Raw genomic sequence first — 18721 nt, 5'->3', positions numbered from 1 at the left:
CAGACCATGCAGGCTGTGCTTTCCTGGAGTCACAATGTACCATTAACCCCCCTGAAGAATTTTAAAATGAGATGCTACACCTTTGTGGTTTCACAAGCACACGACCAGGAACACATGTGCACATTTCCCATCAGTTCTTCTTTTGCATCTTTCTACAGCTGGGATTCAAGCATCTGGGCTGCCAGCCTGCTAAGTCACCACAGCTACATAGTCACAATTAACACAGCGGAAATTCTCACATCGTCACGTCAGAGAACGTCAGTGTTACCCAGCTGAGGACGCCTGCTGATGGAGTGCCTCTAATTACAAAGGAACCTTCCCTCACATGATGCACAAGATATGATGATCAATACCAAGATGAAAGATAAGCGAACACCTCTGCCATACTGAAAAATCTAATGAAAGAATGGTAGCTTCTAAGACTGGAAAGTCCTAAATTATGTATGTCACATATAGTCCTGCAAACTCCATAATCCCCATTTTTAGATGGAACTGTAGAGGTGTTCATTTGCAGTAAAAAAAGAAAAAAAAAGGAAGATTTATAGCTACTCTTACTGTGACAATAGTGTTATAACATTTTACGAGGATTTGCAGGTGCTGTAAACCCCAGCAAAGTTTGGTGGTGCAGAAAGACAGCGCGGTGAAATGTACCACCGCTGACTGATTTGAATTGATGCAGAAAGCTAAAATGACATCCCACAGTGATGTTTTCGGAGCTTTAAAACAGTGCACAATTTTCAGTGCAGGCGGTATAAAGTTACTGATGTCATTAGCTCCCACATTCATATTCTGAATGCCTCACAGCCGGGCAATTACAGCGAAGCTTGACAAGAAGAAAGAGGAGAGGAGAAACACTAACTGCTGCTCATGGATTTATTTGCCAAAAAATAATAATAATAAAAAAAAAAAAAAAATATATATATATATATATATATATATATATATATATTCAAAGTGAAAATAAATAAATAAAAACCACCCATCTGATCTCTATCTACTCCGCAGTATGAGGCTCTGTCTGAAGCGCCAGCCTGGTGCGGCTCTATCCAGTGCAGGTGATATGGAGATCAAATGGCCTGCCAGCCAGCCAAGGCGACCTGTGGCAGCCAGCGCCACCCCCAGCCGCCTCTTGAAAGGAGACACAATCCCGATAAATGTATTCCTGTCAACATTGCTGCGATGCCTTTTTAATACAGCCCCTGGAGGATTCAGGGGAAGAACAGCCTGAGTCAAACTCCATTTCTCTGGGCTATAAGAGAGATGTGACAAGAGCCACATACAGGTCAGGGACAGTCAGTGACTGTATGGCAGCACTGTGGAGAACGGATAAAGGCTGGTAGAGCTTTTTGTTTTTCTGTGTGTGTGTGTGTGTGTGTGTGTGTGTGTGTTCTTTTTTAACCCCGGCTGTGTAAACCCAAACCGAGGCGAACTGAGGCGAGCTGCAGAATTCATCGGTTATTACAGCTTTTGAAAACAAGAATAAACTGGGCCAGCAGGGTGCATGAATGTGGAAAGAGCAATTTAGGGTGCAACCACACTTGGATCACAGTTGGGTAAATTCAGCGTGAGCAGGAGTAACTTTGTTGCATTCTGACGTGGTGTGCAAATGTCACACGCATATCGGCAATCCAGGTTCAGCCCAGGGACTCATTGCAAGCGCAGCAGCGTGACAGCTGTGCTGACCTTTCAGCTGGTTAAAGATTCAAACTATTTTATTTTGCTCACTGCAGTTCTAATGGAGTAACCGCGTCTTCCTCCTACTGTTTTATAGAGTTCTCTCCTGCGGCTGCTTTGGAAAACCATACATTCACAGCTGATATGCACCACAGGCCGCAATTCAAAGTGTCGACCGTCGTTGACTCACATTTAAAAAACATACAGTCTTGGTACACGGCTAGGTGGTGTGGTGAGAAAATAGGGGAAAACTATGACACAAACAGAATATACACTTATAAAACACACCATAACTGCTTAAACATGATGCAAACAACAAGCTGAATAATGCAAGTGATTCAAGAAAATGAGAAGGCACATGATTTACTCTAAAAATGTAGCAACAACAGCTTTATTCTTACATTTGACTTATGCAGTCGTATAATAATTAATGTTATCGCCAGTCCTTGGCACAAAATTCAATATACACAATGCATCTGGATTATAGACCATATTAAATGTGAACTAAGCTAAAGGTTAAAGATTTAATTTATTTTCACAAAATAAATTGGGTAGAATTCCACATTTGAACCTTAAATTGTGTTATTTGCACGTTTTTTGCTGTTTTACACATTCGCAAAAACGTTAATTTGAAGTCAGTCGTGTTGGTTTTGGACCGTACAGTTTGATGCCACAGTGTTGACGTCATGACGGACCACAAGCTTGCGTACTCCTAATGCTGGTCCCAAGCCTTTATAAATGGGGAGGGTTGAGTCATGAAGGGCATTTACCATAGAATTCTTGCTAAATTGAACATGAGGATCATTAATAAAATTTTCATCTCAGAACAAACATGGCCCGGGTAAACGATGACCACCACGGATGCTACAGGTTGCAAGTGGAAGCTGTGTTGCTTATTGGGTGAAGACAGAGGAAGGAGAGAGGGAGATGGCATGTTGGAAAGCAGTGAGCGAGAAGGAAAGATACATGTTCAGAGTTAGGAATAGTGGATATTTGGACGTACTGAAGGAGGACATGCAGACAGTTGGTGTTACACAAGAGGATGAAAAAGATGTGGCTCAGGAGTGGAACAAGAAGAATTATGAACCCTTGGTGGGTTAGAAGTTACCACACTGGAAGCAGGAGGTGGAGGGCAACGGTAAGCTAATGCCACAAAGCTTTGTTAATAAACTACATCCATGAACTGACCAAAAATAAAGCCCAGCTCAGTGACTCAGAGTGAGGCATAGTAGATGTCAATCAGCTGCCATGGTTATAGCGGACAAGCCCCAAATCCAGTGTCAAGCCTTCCTGTCATGTTCGGGTCAAATCTGGCTGATTTACAACTTAAAGCACTCATAAATATTGTGTTTTACATCTGATTGCCTCAAGGCCTTATGATATCATCCACACTATGCACCTGAACATATTCAATTCAATTCAATTTCTTTATTGTCCCACAAGGGGAAATTAGTTTAGCAGCAGGAGGATAAGAACAAACAGAACAATACTATAAAACAATAATAACAATAATAATGATAGAAAATTCAAGGACAGTTATTTGCCATTAAGGAGACAAGACGCAGTAGGGATAAAAGAGACCTGGAGTCTTTTAGTCCTCCTCGGAGGTACTCTAAAACGGCGGCCGGAAGGCAACAACTCAAACTCACTGTGAAGTGGATGGTTCACACAATTAATAATAGAATGAGCCTTTCTAAGCACATTTTTATTGTAAATGGCCAAAAGTCCATCTTGCCAGCGCCCTGAAATTTTGCTAGCAGTTTTTACCAGAAGTCCCAACCGATTCTTATTCTTCACCGTCAGGTTACCAAACCAGGCAGCGATACAAAAAGACATCACAGATTCGATAAAACTTCTATAAAACTAAGACAACATCTCAGATGAGACGTTAAAAGATCTCATTTTCCTTAAAAAGAACAGTCTTTGTTGAACTTTTTTAGTAGTGGCATCAGCATGAGATTCAAAACACAGTTTATGGTCAAGTACCACACCTAGATATTTATAACTCTCAACGATCCCAATATCGGCAGTTTTAATGATAGTGGGTGATGAGCTATAAGAGGACTTCCTAAAATCAATAATCATGTCTTTAGTTTTTGACACGTTAAGTGAAAGGAAGGACTCATCACACCAATTCACAAAATCATCTACAACCTGTCCATGGCCTGACTCGTCCCCCACTAGAAGACTGACGATCACTGTGTCATCAGCAAACGTCAGGATGTGTCTGTTTGTGAAATTGCTGCGACACTCATTTGTGTACAGAATGAACAGAAGGGGAGAGAGGCAGCAACCCTGGGGTGATCCAGTACAGGAGGAGAGCACATCAGAAAAGACATGATTTACCCTCACACATTGTGACCTATTAGTCAGAAAGTCTGTCACCCAGCCGACCAGACTAGTGTCAAGCTTGAAATGATTGTAAAGCCTGTCAGCAAGTAAGAGGGGTTGAATTGTATTAAATGCAGATGAAAAGTCAGCAAATAATAATCTTGCATGGGTGTGGGGGGCCTCAAGATGCTTATACAAGAGATGCAGGAGTGTGACAGCAGCATCCTCCACACCTCTCCCTGCTCTATAGGCAAACTGGAAGGGGTCAAGATGGTGTTCAACATGCATTAAAATCTCCTTCTTAATTATCTTCTCAAATGTCTTCATCACTAAAGAAGTCAGAGCCACAGGCCTAAAATCATTCAGTGCCTTAGGAGAACTGCCCTTAGCAACAGGAACAATGACAGCATGTTTCCAAATTTTAGGTACAGTCTGTAGCTCTAAAGAACGTGAGAAGATATAGTGAAAAATCCCACTCAGCTGATCAGCACAAGTTCTCAGTACCTGTCCACAGATGTTGTCAGGTCCAGGACTCTTGCTTTTGGTATGTCCAGGACTCTGGACAGTGATGATCACCTCTGTCATTGAATTTTGAGTGTTTTAATCAACCTTGTTACATCTGTGGTGTTCCTGCCCCCCACTGAATGAAAAACCCCCTGAATGGCCCACAGAACGACCACTGAACTGATCTGGTGGTGAAAAATGTTTGTTGTGCTAATTTAGGAGCTGGGGGGGGGGGGGGGGTTGTTCGTTTCTTAAATTTCTTTTTTTTGCACCAGGCTGCTTTTGGTTGTTATAAAGTTTGATATTTTAAACATAGGAGCTGTTGATTGAGCCATATGTGGAGAGAACCTCAAGTAGCCACAAGAGGAGCTTCCATGTTGGCTCCATCTTTCAGCCTGTGACAAACTAGTTAGGCTTGAACTTACCACTTGTCCTTTAAACATATTTACAATTTATCACATGTTATTTCACAATTGGCCATAATACTTTAGTTTAGACATTGCTGGTGTAACTTTGCTCTACATACTATCCTGGGTTTGTTTGTGGTCGCATCCTGTTACAGTTTACATCCATGCATATGCTTTTAAAGACAACACTACTGAACCATGAGGTGATTTGAGTTAACAGGTAAATTTCTGCTAAATTATATTAACTTATGTTGCTTTGGTCATTCTTACCTTTGGTTGTCACTTTGTTCAAGTCCTATATCCAAAACAGGTGTGTGGGAGGGGCCGACCCAGCACTTCCTGTTTATATAGAGTCATGAGGTCATTGACGGCATCACTGGGTACAACCAAAGAAGGGTTTTTCCTTTTGTATAGCATATTTTATTTTCTTTAAAGTATCCTTTTGAGTTGTACTGTACTTTTCAAACCATTTAACTGTAACGAGTCTGTCAGTTGGATGAATTCCTGTCTCTTTGTTTACATCGCAGTTTTTGGGCTAACCTATTTCTTAATTGTAGAGACTAATGAGGTTCAGGTGTGTGTAAAACTTTTTAAAAGGTGAGTTTTTGACAACCAGGGTTGTTTTAAGAAATATAGTAATAAAGTACACTTAGAAGAAATGTGACCAGTCTGCTGATGCTGTCGACTTATCACTTTCTTTACCACTTGCTCTACACTCCCTCAAACAGCCCAAAAGTTTACTGCTTGATGTGAACTTAAATAAAACCACAAGAGCTTCTTATAACAATAAAACTGTCAGTTGCTTTAAGCTTCGTGTAAAAAAGTAGCCTGTGGGGATTTTCTGCTTTTTAGCAGTATTTTTGAGCTTTATTCATTCTTACTTATTATCTTATCTCAGCTGGAGTAATATATAACCACTGAAATGTGTACTTTATGGAATTAGTCAATTCCATTTTATTATACTCACCATTTCACTGGTTGTAGCATAGTCTTCATTACAGCTTAAGTATAGCAATATTTTTCTCTATGCTTACAAAAGATGAAAATGTATCCTGTTGCGTGGTGTTCAAAGTTCACCACGACCCCTCTTTATAGAGATAAAAAATGAAATCAATGTTTGGTCCTTTGCTACCACAGTCCACACCTTTTGATGCTCTCTGATACTTTTAGAACGTTAATTGTTTTAATTGAAAAACACCTCCATCGTTCAACAGCCCCTCTGAAGGTCCTTCACTTAGTGGCCGATAATCAAACGTTCTCAGTGTCGTGCCCTGATATTACAGTAGCGCAGCTTTCATGATGAGCCGCGCATCGATTTTACGTCCGGGAGGAAACAATAAGGAATTGATTAGAAAAGCCTCTTGGACCTTTTTTAAGTTCAGATAATCGCGCAGGCTGCGTAACGGGGTCACGAGCTGGTTTGCAGGCTCTGGCTGGTTGCTGCATGTGAAGCATTTGTGAGGTTAGGTAACAGTGCAGATACTGACAGGGCAAAAGGTCATTCTTAACTTTTGGGGCAAGTACAGGTCAGATGCTCTCTCAGTTTCTCCTCTTCTCTGTCCCGGTCTGACTATGTTACACAACCTCAACATTTATCGACATCTGAAAGGTTATGTTTGAGAGCTGAATATTGAGCCTTCCAAACGGAGAAAAAAAGCAAGACAACGATGGAGGGAGAAACGTTGCACTTATGCTCAGTTCAGCCGCTCAGAAAATATACAGTAGTCAATGTGTGTATCAAAGTGTTAGCTAGACCTAAATGCTCTAATAATGATAATAATAATAATAATAATAATAAGTTTATTTGTATAACTCTTTTCAAAAAAAGAGTTACAGAGTGTTTCACAGTTTGAATAAAAGCCACAAATTACAGAAAACGATACATTTTCCAAACCTACAGACATAAATAGACACAAAAATGTGGTTTTAAAATAATTTGATTCAGGTGACCCCATAGGTTGAGGAAGGCTGCTCCAAAGTTTAGGCACCACAAAAGCACAGTGGCCCCTGGTTTGAAAGTCAGTTAGGAGGATCTGCTGAGAAGATCAGAAAAGTCCGTCACAGTTATGAGGTCTCAGAAGCTCCGATATACAAGCAGAGGGCCTGTCACTGGTCAAACATGACACCAAGCTACTTAGCAGATGATTTGATTGATGCTTTACTGTGGAGAGAGATGTGTCTCAAAAGTATTACAAATGCGTATAGTCAAACCTAAATAAACACTGATTAAGCACAAATTTTTTTAAGTCCAGCTTCATGAATAGGATATTTTTCAAAAACTGTTTGGTGCATAAAAATGTATAAAAATACAGGAGCGAAAAAAAATGTAACTTTAGCTTCCTGCTTGAAAATGAAATGCCCAAAATAAATGGAGTATTTCTCGCAATTACAAACTCTGTGTGTACAGTCTTGGTATCAAAATAAAGCTAACACTTTTCAGATTTCATCAGAGGTGTAAGCAGCACTGCAGATGTTACTATGTCAAAGTTACTGTGACTCAAACATAGAAAAATTTGGGTTTTTTTGTTTCCCTCGCCTAATTTTTAAAAGTATTTTATAGCATAGAACAGCTTTGGTTCACATTTAACTCCAGAAAAATCACGTAACTGCTCTTTTAACTGTTTGGTGGCTGTAAAATGGTTTATATGAAATTTTAGCTGAGATTCAGAGGTTTCTGTGGATACTACCCATGTCAGGATTTATATTTCTGACCCGTGTTATAACCGATTAAACGCGATGTCCTCCCATCTTTCGGTGCGTGGGTGTTTAAGAGGTTAAGGGACGGGGAGTCATCTAGGGGAACCTGTTAGGGATGAGGGGAAGGACAAGAGAAAAGCAATCCTTAGAGAAACTGTCAGAACAAAACACTCAAACCTTAGTTTTACTAGACTTGAGATGCAGGGAAATTTAATACATGAAATTAGTAGTAGCAGAGAAGCATTCACCGAGGCAGGAGAGGTTAGTAGGGTTAACAGAGACGTAGAGCTGTGAATCATCTGCATAGAACTGGTAGGCGATTCCTTGAAATCCACTCAGTACGTGAGTCTGTCTTTAAAAAGGTCTTTTTCAATTAATTATTAATTTCAGGGCAATTAAAGGTTTAGAGGCCAGGTCGTTAATTCAACAAACCATTGGTGAATTTGAGTATCAGTTTTATTTCTGTTAATTAATGAATTCATTTATTTTCTAGTCATACTCTGAGTGATTATTTTCCATTGGTATTCCTTCAATAAACACTTCTTTTCTCCCCATTGGTCACTACTGCTGTGTTGGGTCAGACCCTTATTATAGCCTGCGATGATTACACCACATCAGGCTGACGATACGTCTGAAAAGGCTTTAAAACGCTTATTAGGCAGTCAAACACACAAGCATAAATGCACTTATGCAAACACACACACACATCTGCAGTGTCTGCCTGACCTGCTCTCTGGAGTCTTTGCTCTGTCTGAAATCAAAGTGGGCTGTTGGTGCAGCATCAGAGTCAGTAGAGATTAAAGTGGAATGCCAGGTTTGGTTCGCTGCCAGGGGGCTACTTTGGAGCAGCTAAGCAGTAGCAGTTTGTTGTTAGAGGCCTCTTCTTCATGGTGAATCACTGACAGTCTGTATCACTGGCTGCACCCAAAGATTTCTGGAAAGAACTTTGATTATTCTGTGTGGACAGCCTTCAGCAGACATATGCGGCAGCCAGAGGACCAATGGGAGTTACAAAAAGCTAAACATTTCCTTCATGTCACTTGATAATGTCATTTTTGTGGCAAAAAGGAACCACTAACCTTACTTGTTACTGTTTATACTCATCTATCAGGTTGGTCAAAGGCCTCTTAACTCCAAAGTTAGAGCACATGCTCACACTGGAGGACAGCTAAAGTAAGAACATCATCCTATGTCAGTTTTGCTTCTGAGATTTTCTTTATTTATTCAGCCTTACAAACATGAACACACACCCCGCACCTCAACTCACCAAACAAACACCCACCAGGGAAAAATAAATGTCTTTTTGTGGGGGCTTTTTAGCCCTTACTGACACAGGACAGCGGAGAGAAGATGGTAAAGCTGGGTGAGAGAGCAGAGGGAAGACATGCAGTAAATAGTCTTGGGGCAGATTTGAAATCAGGTCTCTGCAACAGCCTCGCAGCATATGAGCTGCCTGCTTAGCCCAGTGAGTTATACCGGCACCCAAAAATCCATTTCTAATGACACTCGTAGGCCATATACCACATCAGCTGTGTAGCTGCAGCACATGGACATATGTGCAGTTCTGCTGTGGCTTTTAACCATCAGTCACACTAACAACACGCGCTCCACCCATGAAATTCAGGCTTCTGTACAAGTTGGATGACTCCATCTGTTGTTCTCTCACTCAGCAATTCATACACTAGTCTGTTAGTACAATTAACCACGCAGCAGGCCGTATTATTAGTGGAAAACACATTAGAGAAGACCAGCTCCGTGACTGGAATCAGCTGAGGCACAGCCTAGTGCACAGCTAGTGGCCACAGAGGCTTCTCACATCAGGTTCCTCGTACGTTAAAGCATTTACATTGCTTTGGATGCTGATGCAGTTTTGAGACCTTCACTGCTTGTCACTGGTTTTTGACAGTAGTCTGGAGCCAGGAAATGAATGTGACCAGTATGTAAAAGATGTCTGTTTGCACAACGAGTTTGAGGGATGCTTAGCTTGTATTGATTGTTATTTACCGTATTTTCCGGACTATGATGCACACCGGATTAGAAGGCGCACTGTCGATGAACGGGTCTGTTTTCATACATACATACACTTTTGACTATTGACATAAGACCCTGAGTCATGGACAGGTGGAACCTGCAGAGACCACAGAATTACAGTCCTCGGTCTCCTTTTTAAAAGCAGGTTTGCTGTCCTTGAAATCTTCCACAAAATTTAAAGAGAGACATTTACTGAATTCATTTGTTCCCTGCATACTGATGCTGTTGTTATATATTTTATTATAGTTCAGGTACAGTTACAGTTTCCTTATAGCATATCTGGTCACAAAACAAGATGAGAGAAACTCTTTTTTTACTCTTCCAATTACCTGAATAGTTTTTCTATTCCTGGTGTTGCATGTTGTCAATGAGAGGGCTGCTTATGCATTCAGTCTGTGGTTGTGAGCCGAGCAGCTCCACTCACCTGCACCCCAGACTATATATTTGCAAGGCGACCCCGGTAAGAAGACAAGCTAAAGAAGCAGCTCGTTTAAGACAAAAGATGAAGTGAGAGGCTGAGCAAAGGTCCAGTTTATGAAAGAAGGTGATTATATTGAACTGTGACACATGCAAAGTTAGCATCATAGGCCCACTGATCACCACTGCTTTATTTACTACAGGGATTCTTTAATCATGGAGGTAGAATATCAGTAATTTCACATCCACTGTTTTTCTTCCAACTATCAAATTCAGGGTCAAGGGGAGCTGGAGCCTATCCTTAATAAAGACAAAAGCAACCATTCACATTCCCACCTGTGGCAGACAACCCACTATGACCAAGCACCTGGCAACAGCGAGAAGGAAAAACTCCTGTTGAACAGGAAGAAACCTCCAATGGAAGCAGGCTCAGGGAGGAGCAGCCATCTGCTGCGAACAGTTGGGGGGTGAGAGGAGGGCGACAGGACGAAAGACACATCTGTGGGTTGTGGGAGGAAGTCGGAAACCCAGCGAGAGCACAGGGAGACACGCGAGCTCCACACGTGGATCTTCTTGCTGTGAGGCAACGATGCTAACCGCTACACCACTGTGCCACAATGTTATGAATATAATTAACAATTTGACAAAAACAGTCAGCAAACACAGCATCAGGCCATCAGCCACGATGTTTTAGAGAGAGCAAAAAACGATTCTAGCTTTAGTGTGGGCGTGTGAATGACAATATAGCTGCACATTTCCCTCAGTTGCTTTTTTATCTTTTATTGCGCTGCTTCAGATTTGACAGCCTTTTTGTTTTGTTTGTTTGTTTGTTTGTTTGTTTGCTTGTTTGTTTGTTTGTTTGTTTGTTTGTTTGTTTGAGTTCTGCAGTGTCGCTGTCTGTGAGAAATCCTTGATAGCGTACAGCAACAGGCCTGCCACAAGTTATATTTCAGATAACATAATCAGTCTCATTGGGCTCTTTAGGTTTCAAAGCAGGAATAATGACGTACAGAAATTGCTTAATTAGGCGTATGATTGAGTATAAAACTGTAAATAAATTTTTATTTCTCCCCCTTAACACCGGAAGATAATTGGTTACCATTTTGTACAAATGAGTGTTCATTTAGGTAATGAGTTCTATGTCTAGGGAAGCTTTTACATTTGTCGTCGCTGAATAAAGCCCTCTCCTACTCTCACATTCAAGGCATTTTTCTGTTTCTCTGCCTGCCCCCAACAGGTTAACGCTGTGACTATAAACTATAAACATGAACTCATTTTATTTCAAGTCAAGGCAACAAAATCGTCTTTTTATTCCACCGAAAATCTTAAAGAAATTGGACTTATTCTCTGGAGTTCAACTATCTGAGCTGTAATCAACATCCCTTCAAACCAAACATCCCACATCTCATTTCAACAAACGATGCGCTAACAAATAATACACAGGGTGCAAATGCATTTACATATAAATTAAAGCCTAGACCCTGCGTTATGCTGCGTTATGAGTCAATAATTTAGACTAATGACTGCAATAATAGCAGTGTTACTGTAAAACAATGTAAGTGGATGTCATTTGCATCTAGCATGTGTTCCTGACATCCCTGACAGACACCAGCATTAGTCTTTTGCTTTTTGTTTTTAACAGCTCGCAGAATCACGTTCAACAGACGAGATGAGAGCTCATCTCATTTTTCGAGCTTATTATTGATCCCATATTTGAAAGTGTTATGTGGGGGGCTTGATTTTCCTTTATTTTTATCCCGTCGGTGTTAGAAATGTTAGAAATGTGGTCGAGCTGCTTCTGATGTTCACACATCCCCCAAAATAAAATTGAAATAAGCTTGATTAGCCCAGAGTCACAGCTTTAAAAGTGTTTATTGCTTATACTGGTACACTTACTATTTATAGGGACTGATGGTAATAACTTTGCATTTCTAAATCACCCAACATTTATATGCAAATAATAGGTAATAGGTTATAAGCTTTAGATAAAACCCAAACCCTTAAATCCATCAGATGGAGTGCTGAGTTTTTAGCTAAACCTAGCAAGCCTTTTAAACCAGTTACCAACAGCCTAATAAATGCCTGTTATCAGGCTGTTGTAATAGGTCGATTGTACTAACAGGGACTAGAAAGAGAAACTATCCTTCTCTTCATTGGCTCTTTAAATTACAAAGTGCTGAATGATCAGGCTCCATCATACCGTAGAGATGTCGCAGCATCATACCGTCCCAGCACAGCACTGCTGTCTCAGTCTGCTTGCTTGTGGTTCCTAAAATTTCCAAAAGTAGAATCGGAGGCAAAGCCTTCAGCTATCAAACTCCTCTTCTGTGGAACCAGCTCCCAGTTTGGATTTGAGAGACAGTCACCATCTCTGCTCTTCAGACTTTTTGTTTAGATGAAGCTCATAGTTATTGTTTAATCAAGTAACCCTGAATCATCCCTTAATTATGATGCTGAGGCTGCTGTGGCACTGAGCATTGTTCTTTTCATTCTTCGTGTTTATTAACTTTGGTCTTCACTCTCTCTTAATCCTATGTATTTTTCTCTCTGTGTGCTTCTTTTTTTTGTCTTTTCTTCCTTTTTCCTCTTCACCCTCCCTGAGCCTGGTTCTGCCGAGAAGGGAGTTTTTCCTCCCCACTGTCACCAAGTGCTTTCAGATGATTGTTGGGGTTTTCTCTTCGATATTGTAAAGTATTTACTTTATAATATAAAGCGCTTTGAGGCAACTCTAGGAATTGGTTCTATATAATTCTAAATATACACATTTATTTATTTATTTTTCTTTTAAGCACGCTTCATCTGTTCACTCCAGGGGAGCCGTTCCTTTTTTCTTTTTTTTTTTGGCCTTTAACTTGAGTTTTCGGTTCCCACTTGGGTTTTAAATAGCTTCTGTCAGCTGCATATAAAATTTGACAAGGTATAATTTTCTCACTGTTAAAATAATAAACTGTGCTTGTTTGTTTAAGCATTAGCTATTCCCTTGTTGTTTTTTTTACGATCATCTTGATTAAATGCATGTGTCAAAGTGTAATTTTCTGCTCAGTTTAAAGCTATACTTCTGAGTTTACAGCTCAAATTTGTGATGTTTATTTTGTTTAGTTCTTTTAAAGCTTTTACAATGAATATACTTACATTAAGAATCATTCAGATTTTATTTATAAGGCCGTTACACATGCGTTCAGCAATATGGTGTGCATATAGCTGGCATCGTTACAACACAGGGAAAATAAGTGACTGATACCAGAGTGGCCAAAGTATGTTTTGTCAGCTAAACAGGAGATACATTAGTGGTGTGAAATTCACAGTCTGTGTCACTCTTTTTTCCTTTTTGCTGCTCCTCTAATGAAACTGTAAGCTGAACTCTTGGGATCGCATGCCAAGTCAATTGATTGCAATTTTACTTCCCCAGCAGGCTAGTGTAGGTTTCTCCCACTGTGGGCAGGCTTGTGCATGATTAGGTTCGCTGTGATGTGGGGAAAAAAAGAAAAAAAGCCACAGATTCTGCTGGAGTCATATCAGAGGTGGCCTGCAGATGCCACACTGCAAATCTGAATGCACCTCTACTGCATCTGCTCTGCCCTCACAGCGCTTCAGTTCCCTCCTAATCTACGAAAAGGTTAATGTGTTTTCCGAAAGCAGCTGCGCGCTGCAATATTTTTCAAACTTTCTACACTGAGTTAAACCGGCTGACAGCAAATCAGATCCTGATCCCTACGAACCATATGCTGCAGCATATGTTTCGTCGGCTTCATGATAACGCCAATACATTGTGCTTTGTTTTGATGCTGTCATCTTATCAGCCAGCCTTTTATATTCCCAGCACATGAGTTATCCTTGACAAGTGTTTCTCTTACCGGTAACTTGTTTAGCAAATTCAGTCCTCTTACTGGACAAATAAACATCATGAACTTTGAGACGGTTTCTTTTCCAGGAATGCATTTTTCCAGTTTCAGATGTGGTCATGTGACTATCATGTGAGAAAATGTGAGATCTGTGAGGTCTGAGAAAGACACAACACCTGTAAAACACGGTGTAGGTCCTGTCATGGTTTAGGCTGCTTTTCAGCCACTGCTGCTGAAGATTTTGTCAAAATTAAAAAGTACAGCACACAAATGTACTGTAAGATTTTTAATCAACCATGCAGTGCCATCAGGAAAGCATCTGATTGTCAGCAGATTCCTCCATCAGCACGACAGTGATCTTAAATGCCAATGCAGTATAGCATACATGGATCGAAAAATACGTTATCGAAGACTGTCAGTCAGTGGGTTAGTCTCCCCAGAGTCCGGACTACATTATTGAAACTGTGTTGGGATAATCTCGACATAGAAGGGAGCCGACATCTAATGAAGCCTGGAGACTACTTAAAAAAATGTCCAGGCCGTACTGAAGAACAAATGTTGTCATACCAAAAACGGACTTACTACACTTATACAAAGTGTGTTTTTACCTTATATGCTGTCTTTCCATGTATGTTTACCTACCTACCTGCTCCTATTTCCCATATTCTTAGCAAAATATAAAGAAATGAAAAGAATTTGGCAGAGTATTTTAAATGTATACAAAAAAGTAGTGATTCATTCACCAATAGGACTATTTATTGTATAAAGTTCATATAAAGTACATATGCCTAAATTTGTTGCTATTTTTTATGTTTTTATTATTAAATTAATATTGTAGGGTCTTTTTCTTACAATATAAAGCACATTAAGTGCTTGTGCTTTGGCACTATATAAATAATATAATACAAAAAATACACAAATTGTAGTTGTTATATAGTTATTTTGAAATAAGAAGTTGCTGTTAGCTAGTATCGATTTGCTATCTAATGTTGCCAGTTGTCAGTTGTTAGGATGCAAAAACAATATGTTTTTGTGTTGGATAGAATTTAAATCTGTAAAAGTTTTTACTTTTTATCATTTTTCTTGAACTTCTTGAAATCGTGCATTAACACAAAGTTCAAGTGACGTCTTCGTGTGGCACAAATACATTTAAAGGCAATATCAGGACACAGATTGATGCAAATACAGACCTATCTGTATTCATATAGCCTAAAATATTTCAACATGGGCAAAAAGGTCTTTTTGACTCTGTGAAAAAGTCCTTGGTTTCTTCTATAAAGTGTGGTTATGAGGGCGGCAGATCGATCCAAATATGGATAGTATCAATACCAATGCAGGTATCAATATACTTGACAATACACCATCAGATCAATGGGGTATTGTTGTGACCCTGCCGGGCAGGTTAGAGGTCAGAGTCCTGGTGAATACGATAGCTTGAGAACAAGAGGACGTAGGATTCTGAAGATTCATAGGTGCATCTACTAGGAGGCTAAGAGGAGGCCCCAAGTATTTATTTATTACTATTTTGTCATGTCAGTCACTGCGACTAAATAACTTTCAGCCTTGATAAAGTTTAAAATGAGGATTTCATAAATCTCACTCCCCACAGGTGTTATGAACACATTATTTAGCTGTTTAACTGTGTGGTGTACTGGGCTGTAGATATGCTCGTTTCTCCACTAACGTTGGGCAGTTAGACGCTCTTTGGGTTGACTCAGGTGGTCACGGCAAGAACTGCAATTTTTTTTAGTTCTTTATGGGGTATTTTTTCTAGCTTAAATTTATTTTAACATCAAAAGAAACTTCAAAAGAAACAAAGCTTGACGGAGCATTTCATCACATGATAAACCATTTTCCAACAAATTCCTTACGAGACATCCTTTAATCCACTTACTATCAACCCACTCCTCTCAGGTTGCCGTACTACCTACTGTATCAGATGGATTTCTCTTTTTTCTTTTTTTGGGGAAGAAAGATGCTACTTCAGGAAATCATTTGTTTCCTCTTTGCAATCCAGCCCTCCATGGGACCTTCACATGCCCAGCAAAGGCAATCGTTAAGAGCCTCTTTTTTCTGCTGCCATTAAGGTCTAATATATCACTTGTGCAGTCAATTGTACTTGACAGGCAGCTTCTTGAACTTGAACTGGGTCATCTGGTGACAGATAACATAGCCTGTTTGTTCAATTTCCTCCTTTGCAACAGCATCGCACTGAAGTGAGTTATTATAAATCACTGTGGATGCGTTCATCATGTATCTTGTCAGTGCTGGGGAGAGTGTCGCTGTGTGTGTGTGTGTGTGTGTGTGTGTGTGTGTGTGTGTGTGTGTGTGTGTGTGTGTGTGTGTGTGTGTGTTTGAAAAAGAGAGAGTGATAGCACGTGGAAAGGAGAAATGAGAGAGGACAAATAGGACAGGTAGCAACTTGAGGATGTGTTCAGTTTATGTCAGTTTGGGTTTGCACACGTTGGTGTTTATGTGAATATTTCAAGAACTCATCCCTGTGTAGCTGTAACCTGTGCATGTGAGGGGGCTCATGGCTGAATGTATATCTTGTGTTTTTTAGTGCATTCAGGCCTCTAGGTGTTCTTTTATCTGCAGCAGGTTTGGAATAGCTGGACTGGCTTTGGTGTATGAGCTTTAATGTGACACAGAGGCAATAAAGACGTGACCTGCCCTCCCTCCCCCTTTCACCCCCACTCGAAAAGAGAGAGGTAATCGTCTGATGTGCACAGCCGGTGCAGGGGGAGGATGGCAGAGTACTTGGCAACGCTGTCCTCACTGTTCAGCTACACCGCGGGGGACACTGTTCTCCAAGTAAAATCAAAGCAACAATGTGCACGACTTTAATCCAGAACTAATAATCACTGGCGTTTTCTTGTCAATAACTATGGCTCTTCTCTACGAAGGGTTGTAGCACACCACACATTTTTACTGTGGAATTTAACAGAGGTGGCAAGAATACAGACATTCATTACCTAAATAGAAGAACAGATACGTGTGTGAAAAAATGTGCTGGTAAAAGCCAAAGCACTGAAGTACATTTTTACCTTAGTAAAAGTGAAAAAAGTAGAAACTCGGAATAAGAAGTAAAAGTAACCTTTTAGATGATACTTCCTTCTGTTTCTGTGCAAAGCTAACTGAACCTTGTGCTATATTAATGTAAACTGATAATTAACATACATAAATATATTCTTTTTATTTTATTTGTTTGTTAATTATTTAATTATTTTATCATTACATATATAACATCATCATAATAGTAAATATTATTATTATTGGAACACAAATGTCATGTCAAATCCAGTCCATTTGAAATTACCGGCCACATCACATCCTTTGCTGCTCTTCAGTAGAACTTTATTTACTGTCATTGTCCAGTTGCCTGCACAGTGAAATTAGCTAGCAAGAACACAAAGGTGCAAGAAGGTGACAAGTTTCAAAACAACAATATAAGAAACACTACATACACAATGTATAAGTTACAAGAAACATTAGGGGGGGGGGGATGTATAAAAGGGCATCATAATATAATAAGTATGGGTAGAAGGGCTTTGGTCGTAAGTATATATGGTGGTAATGGTAATATAACAATTTAAAGACATAATTTTAATTGTTTGCTTTTAAATTTGTACTGTAAATTCACTTTTAGCATCAGTGGAATTTCATGTTCATGATGAAGAGAAGCAGACAATTGTATCCTGGATGTTTCATCCATCGTCTGATTATTTATTAGAATAAAGGTGAATGTTACGGTCAACTTTAACCACAGCATATCGTTTGTGCCTGTCCACTTTGGTTTTCCAGCCCTGATTCCTTCTGTTTCATAATCATGGGATGGACAGATTGATTCTTTTGGAATGACAGCATGTATCACATGATTCTGCACAGACTTCAATGATTCTTGGCCCTCATTAACTTGAAGCAGTAATTAACATATATGCAGTCAATTATTTATGCAGGTTATTAAAGCTTGGATACATATGCTTGGTATAAAGGGAATATTTACCAATCAACTTGATTCCATCAAATTCAATGTTCCACATTGTACATATGTTGCACAATTACATGGAAAACTTACAGGTTATCAAATTATTACATTTTGCATGTGGTTACCTGAGTTTTGAAATGTTTCAAAACGATGATGCACAATTACAGGCTAATGGTGAACCAACATTAGGAGCATTTGTCAGGTAAGCTGTCAATTACTGCCTTGGACACAAGACAGATGCCAACTGTCCATGTGCTTCGTGGTAAAACTGAAACGGTCACACTGGAGAGTTTCCTTCGAGGCCAAAGAGAAGGATGAATGATGGCATCGAGGTGGAAGTTCTGAAACGTTCTGAAAAAGCCACACAATACTTCGATTATTTTATGCCATGTACTGATTGTGAAGTGGGTTAAGAATAAGGAACTTTACACACAGCTGCGTTCATTGACTGGGACATGCCGATATGTTGACTATTAATAATAACTACATGTATTAAATAATAATAGTATATCGTCGATTAACACTTGAAGTGAATATGTGTTCTTATTCCTCCAAGGTACCGTTCAGATTTCCATTCAGTGTGTTTACCAAACTTTGGCATCAGAGCAAAGTTGATCAAAGGTTTTTCCTTTTTTTTAGCCTTTTTCTTTGAATTATTAACTCCACCATCACAGAAAGTGTTTTCAGAGAAACAACAAGCAATAAATGGTGCTAGATATTTTTTTAAATCAGGAGGCCAACTAACACATCACATCAGCATTTCAAAAGAGATGGCAAACCAAGCCACAACATGATCTCTAAAAAAAACATAAACTAGGGAGACAAAAACA

At 39.7% G+C, this 18721-nt stretch overlaps 1 protein-coding gene across 1 annotated transcript in view; it reads left to right on the top strand.

The window, feature by feature from the left end:
- The first annotated feature begins 2535 nt into the window (after nt 1–2535).
- The window catches only part of LOC146615427 (uncharacterized), a 36331-nt gene continuing 20145 nt past the window's right edge, over nt 2536–18721 (top strand). Inside the window, exon 1 of the mRNA XM_085375561.1 lies at nt 2536–2766. Within this exon, the coding sequence (XP_085231687.1) occupies nt 2536–2766 (231 nt within the window). The remainder of the gene's footprint in view (nt 2767–18721) is intronic.

Source organism: Diplotaxodon limnothrissa, linkage group LG17 (genome assembly GCF_057381915.1).
Source record: "Diplotaxodon limnothrissa isolate DT_005_m linkage group LG17, D_limnothrissa_male_GT1.1, whole genome shotgun sequence".
Classification (NCBI taxonomy): domain Eukaryota; kingdom Metazoa; phylum Chordata; class Actinopteri; order Cichliformes; family Cichlidae; genus Diplotaxodon; species Diplotaxodon limnothrissa.
This window is presented reverse-complemented; position numbering and strand designations above follow the sequence as displayed.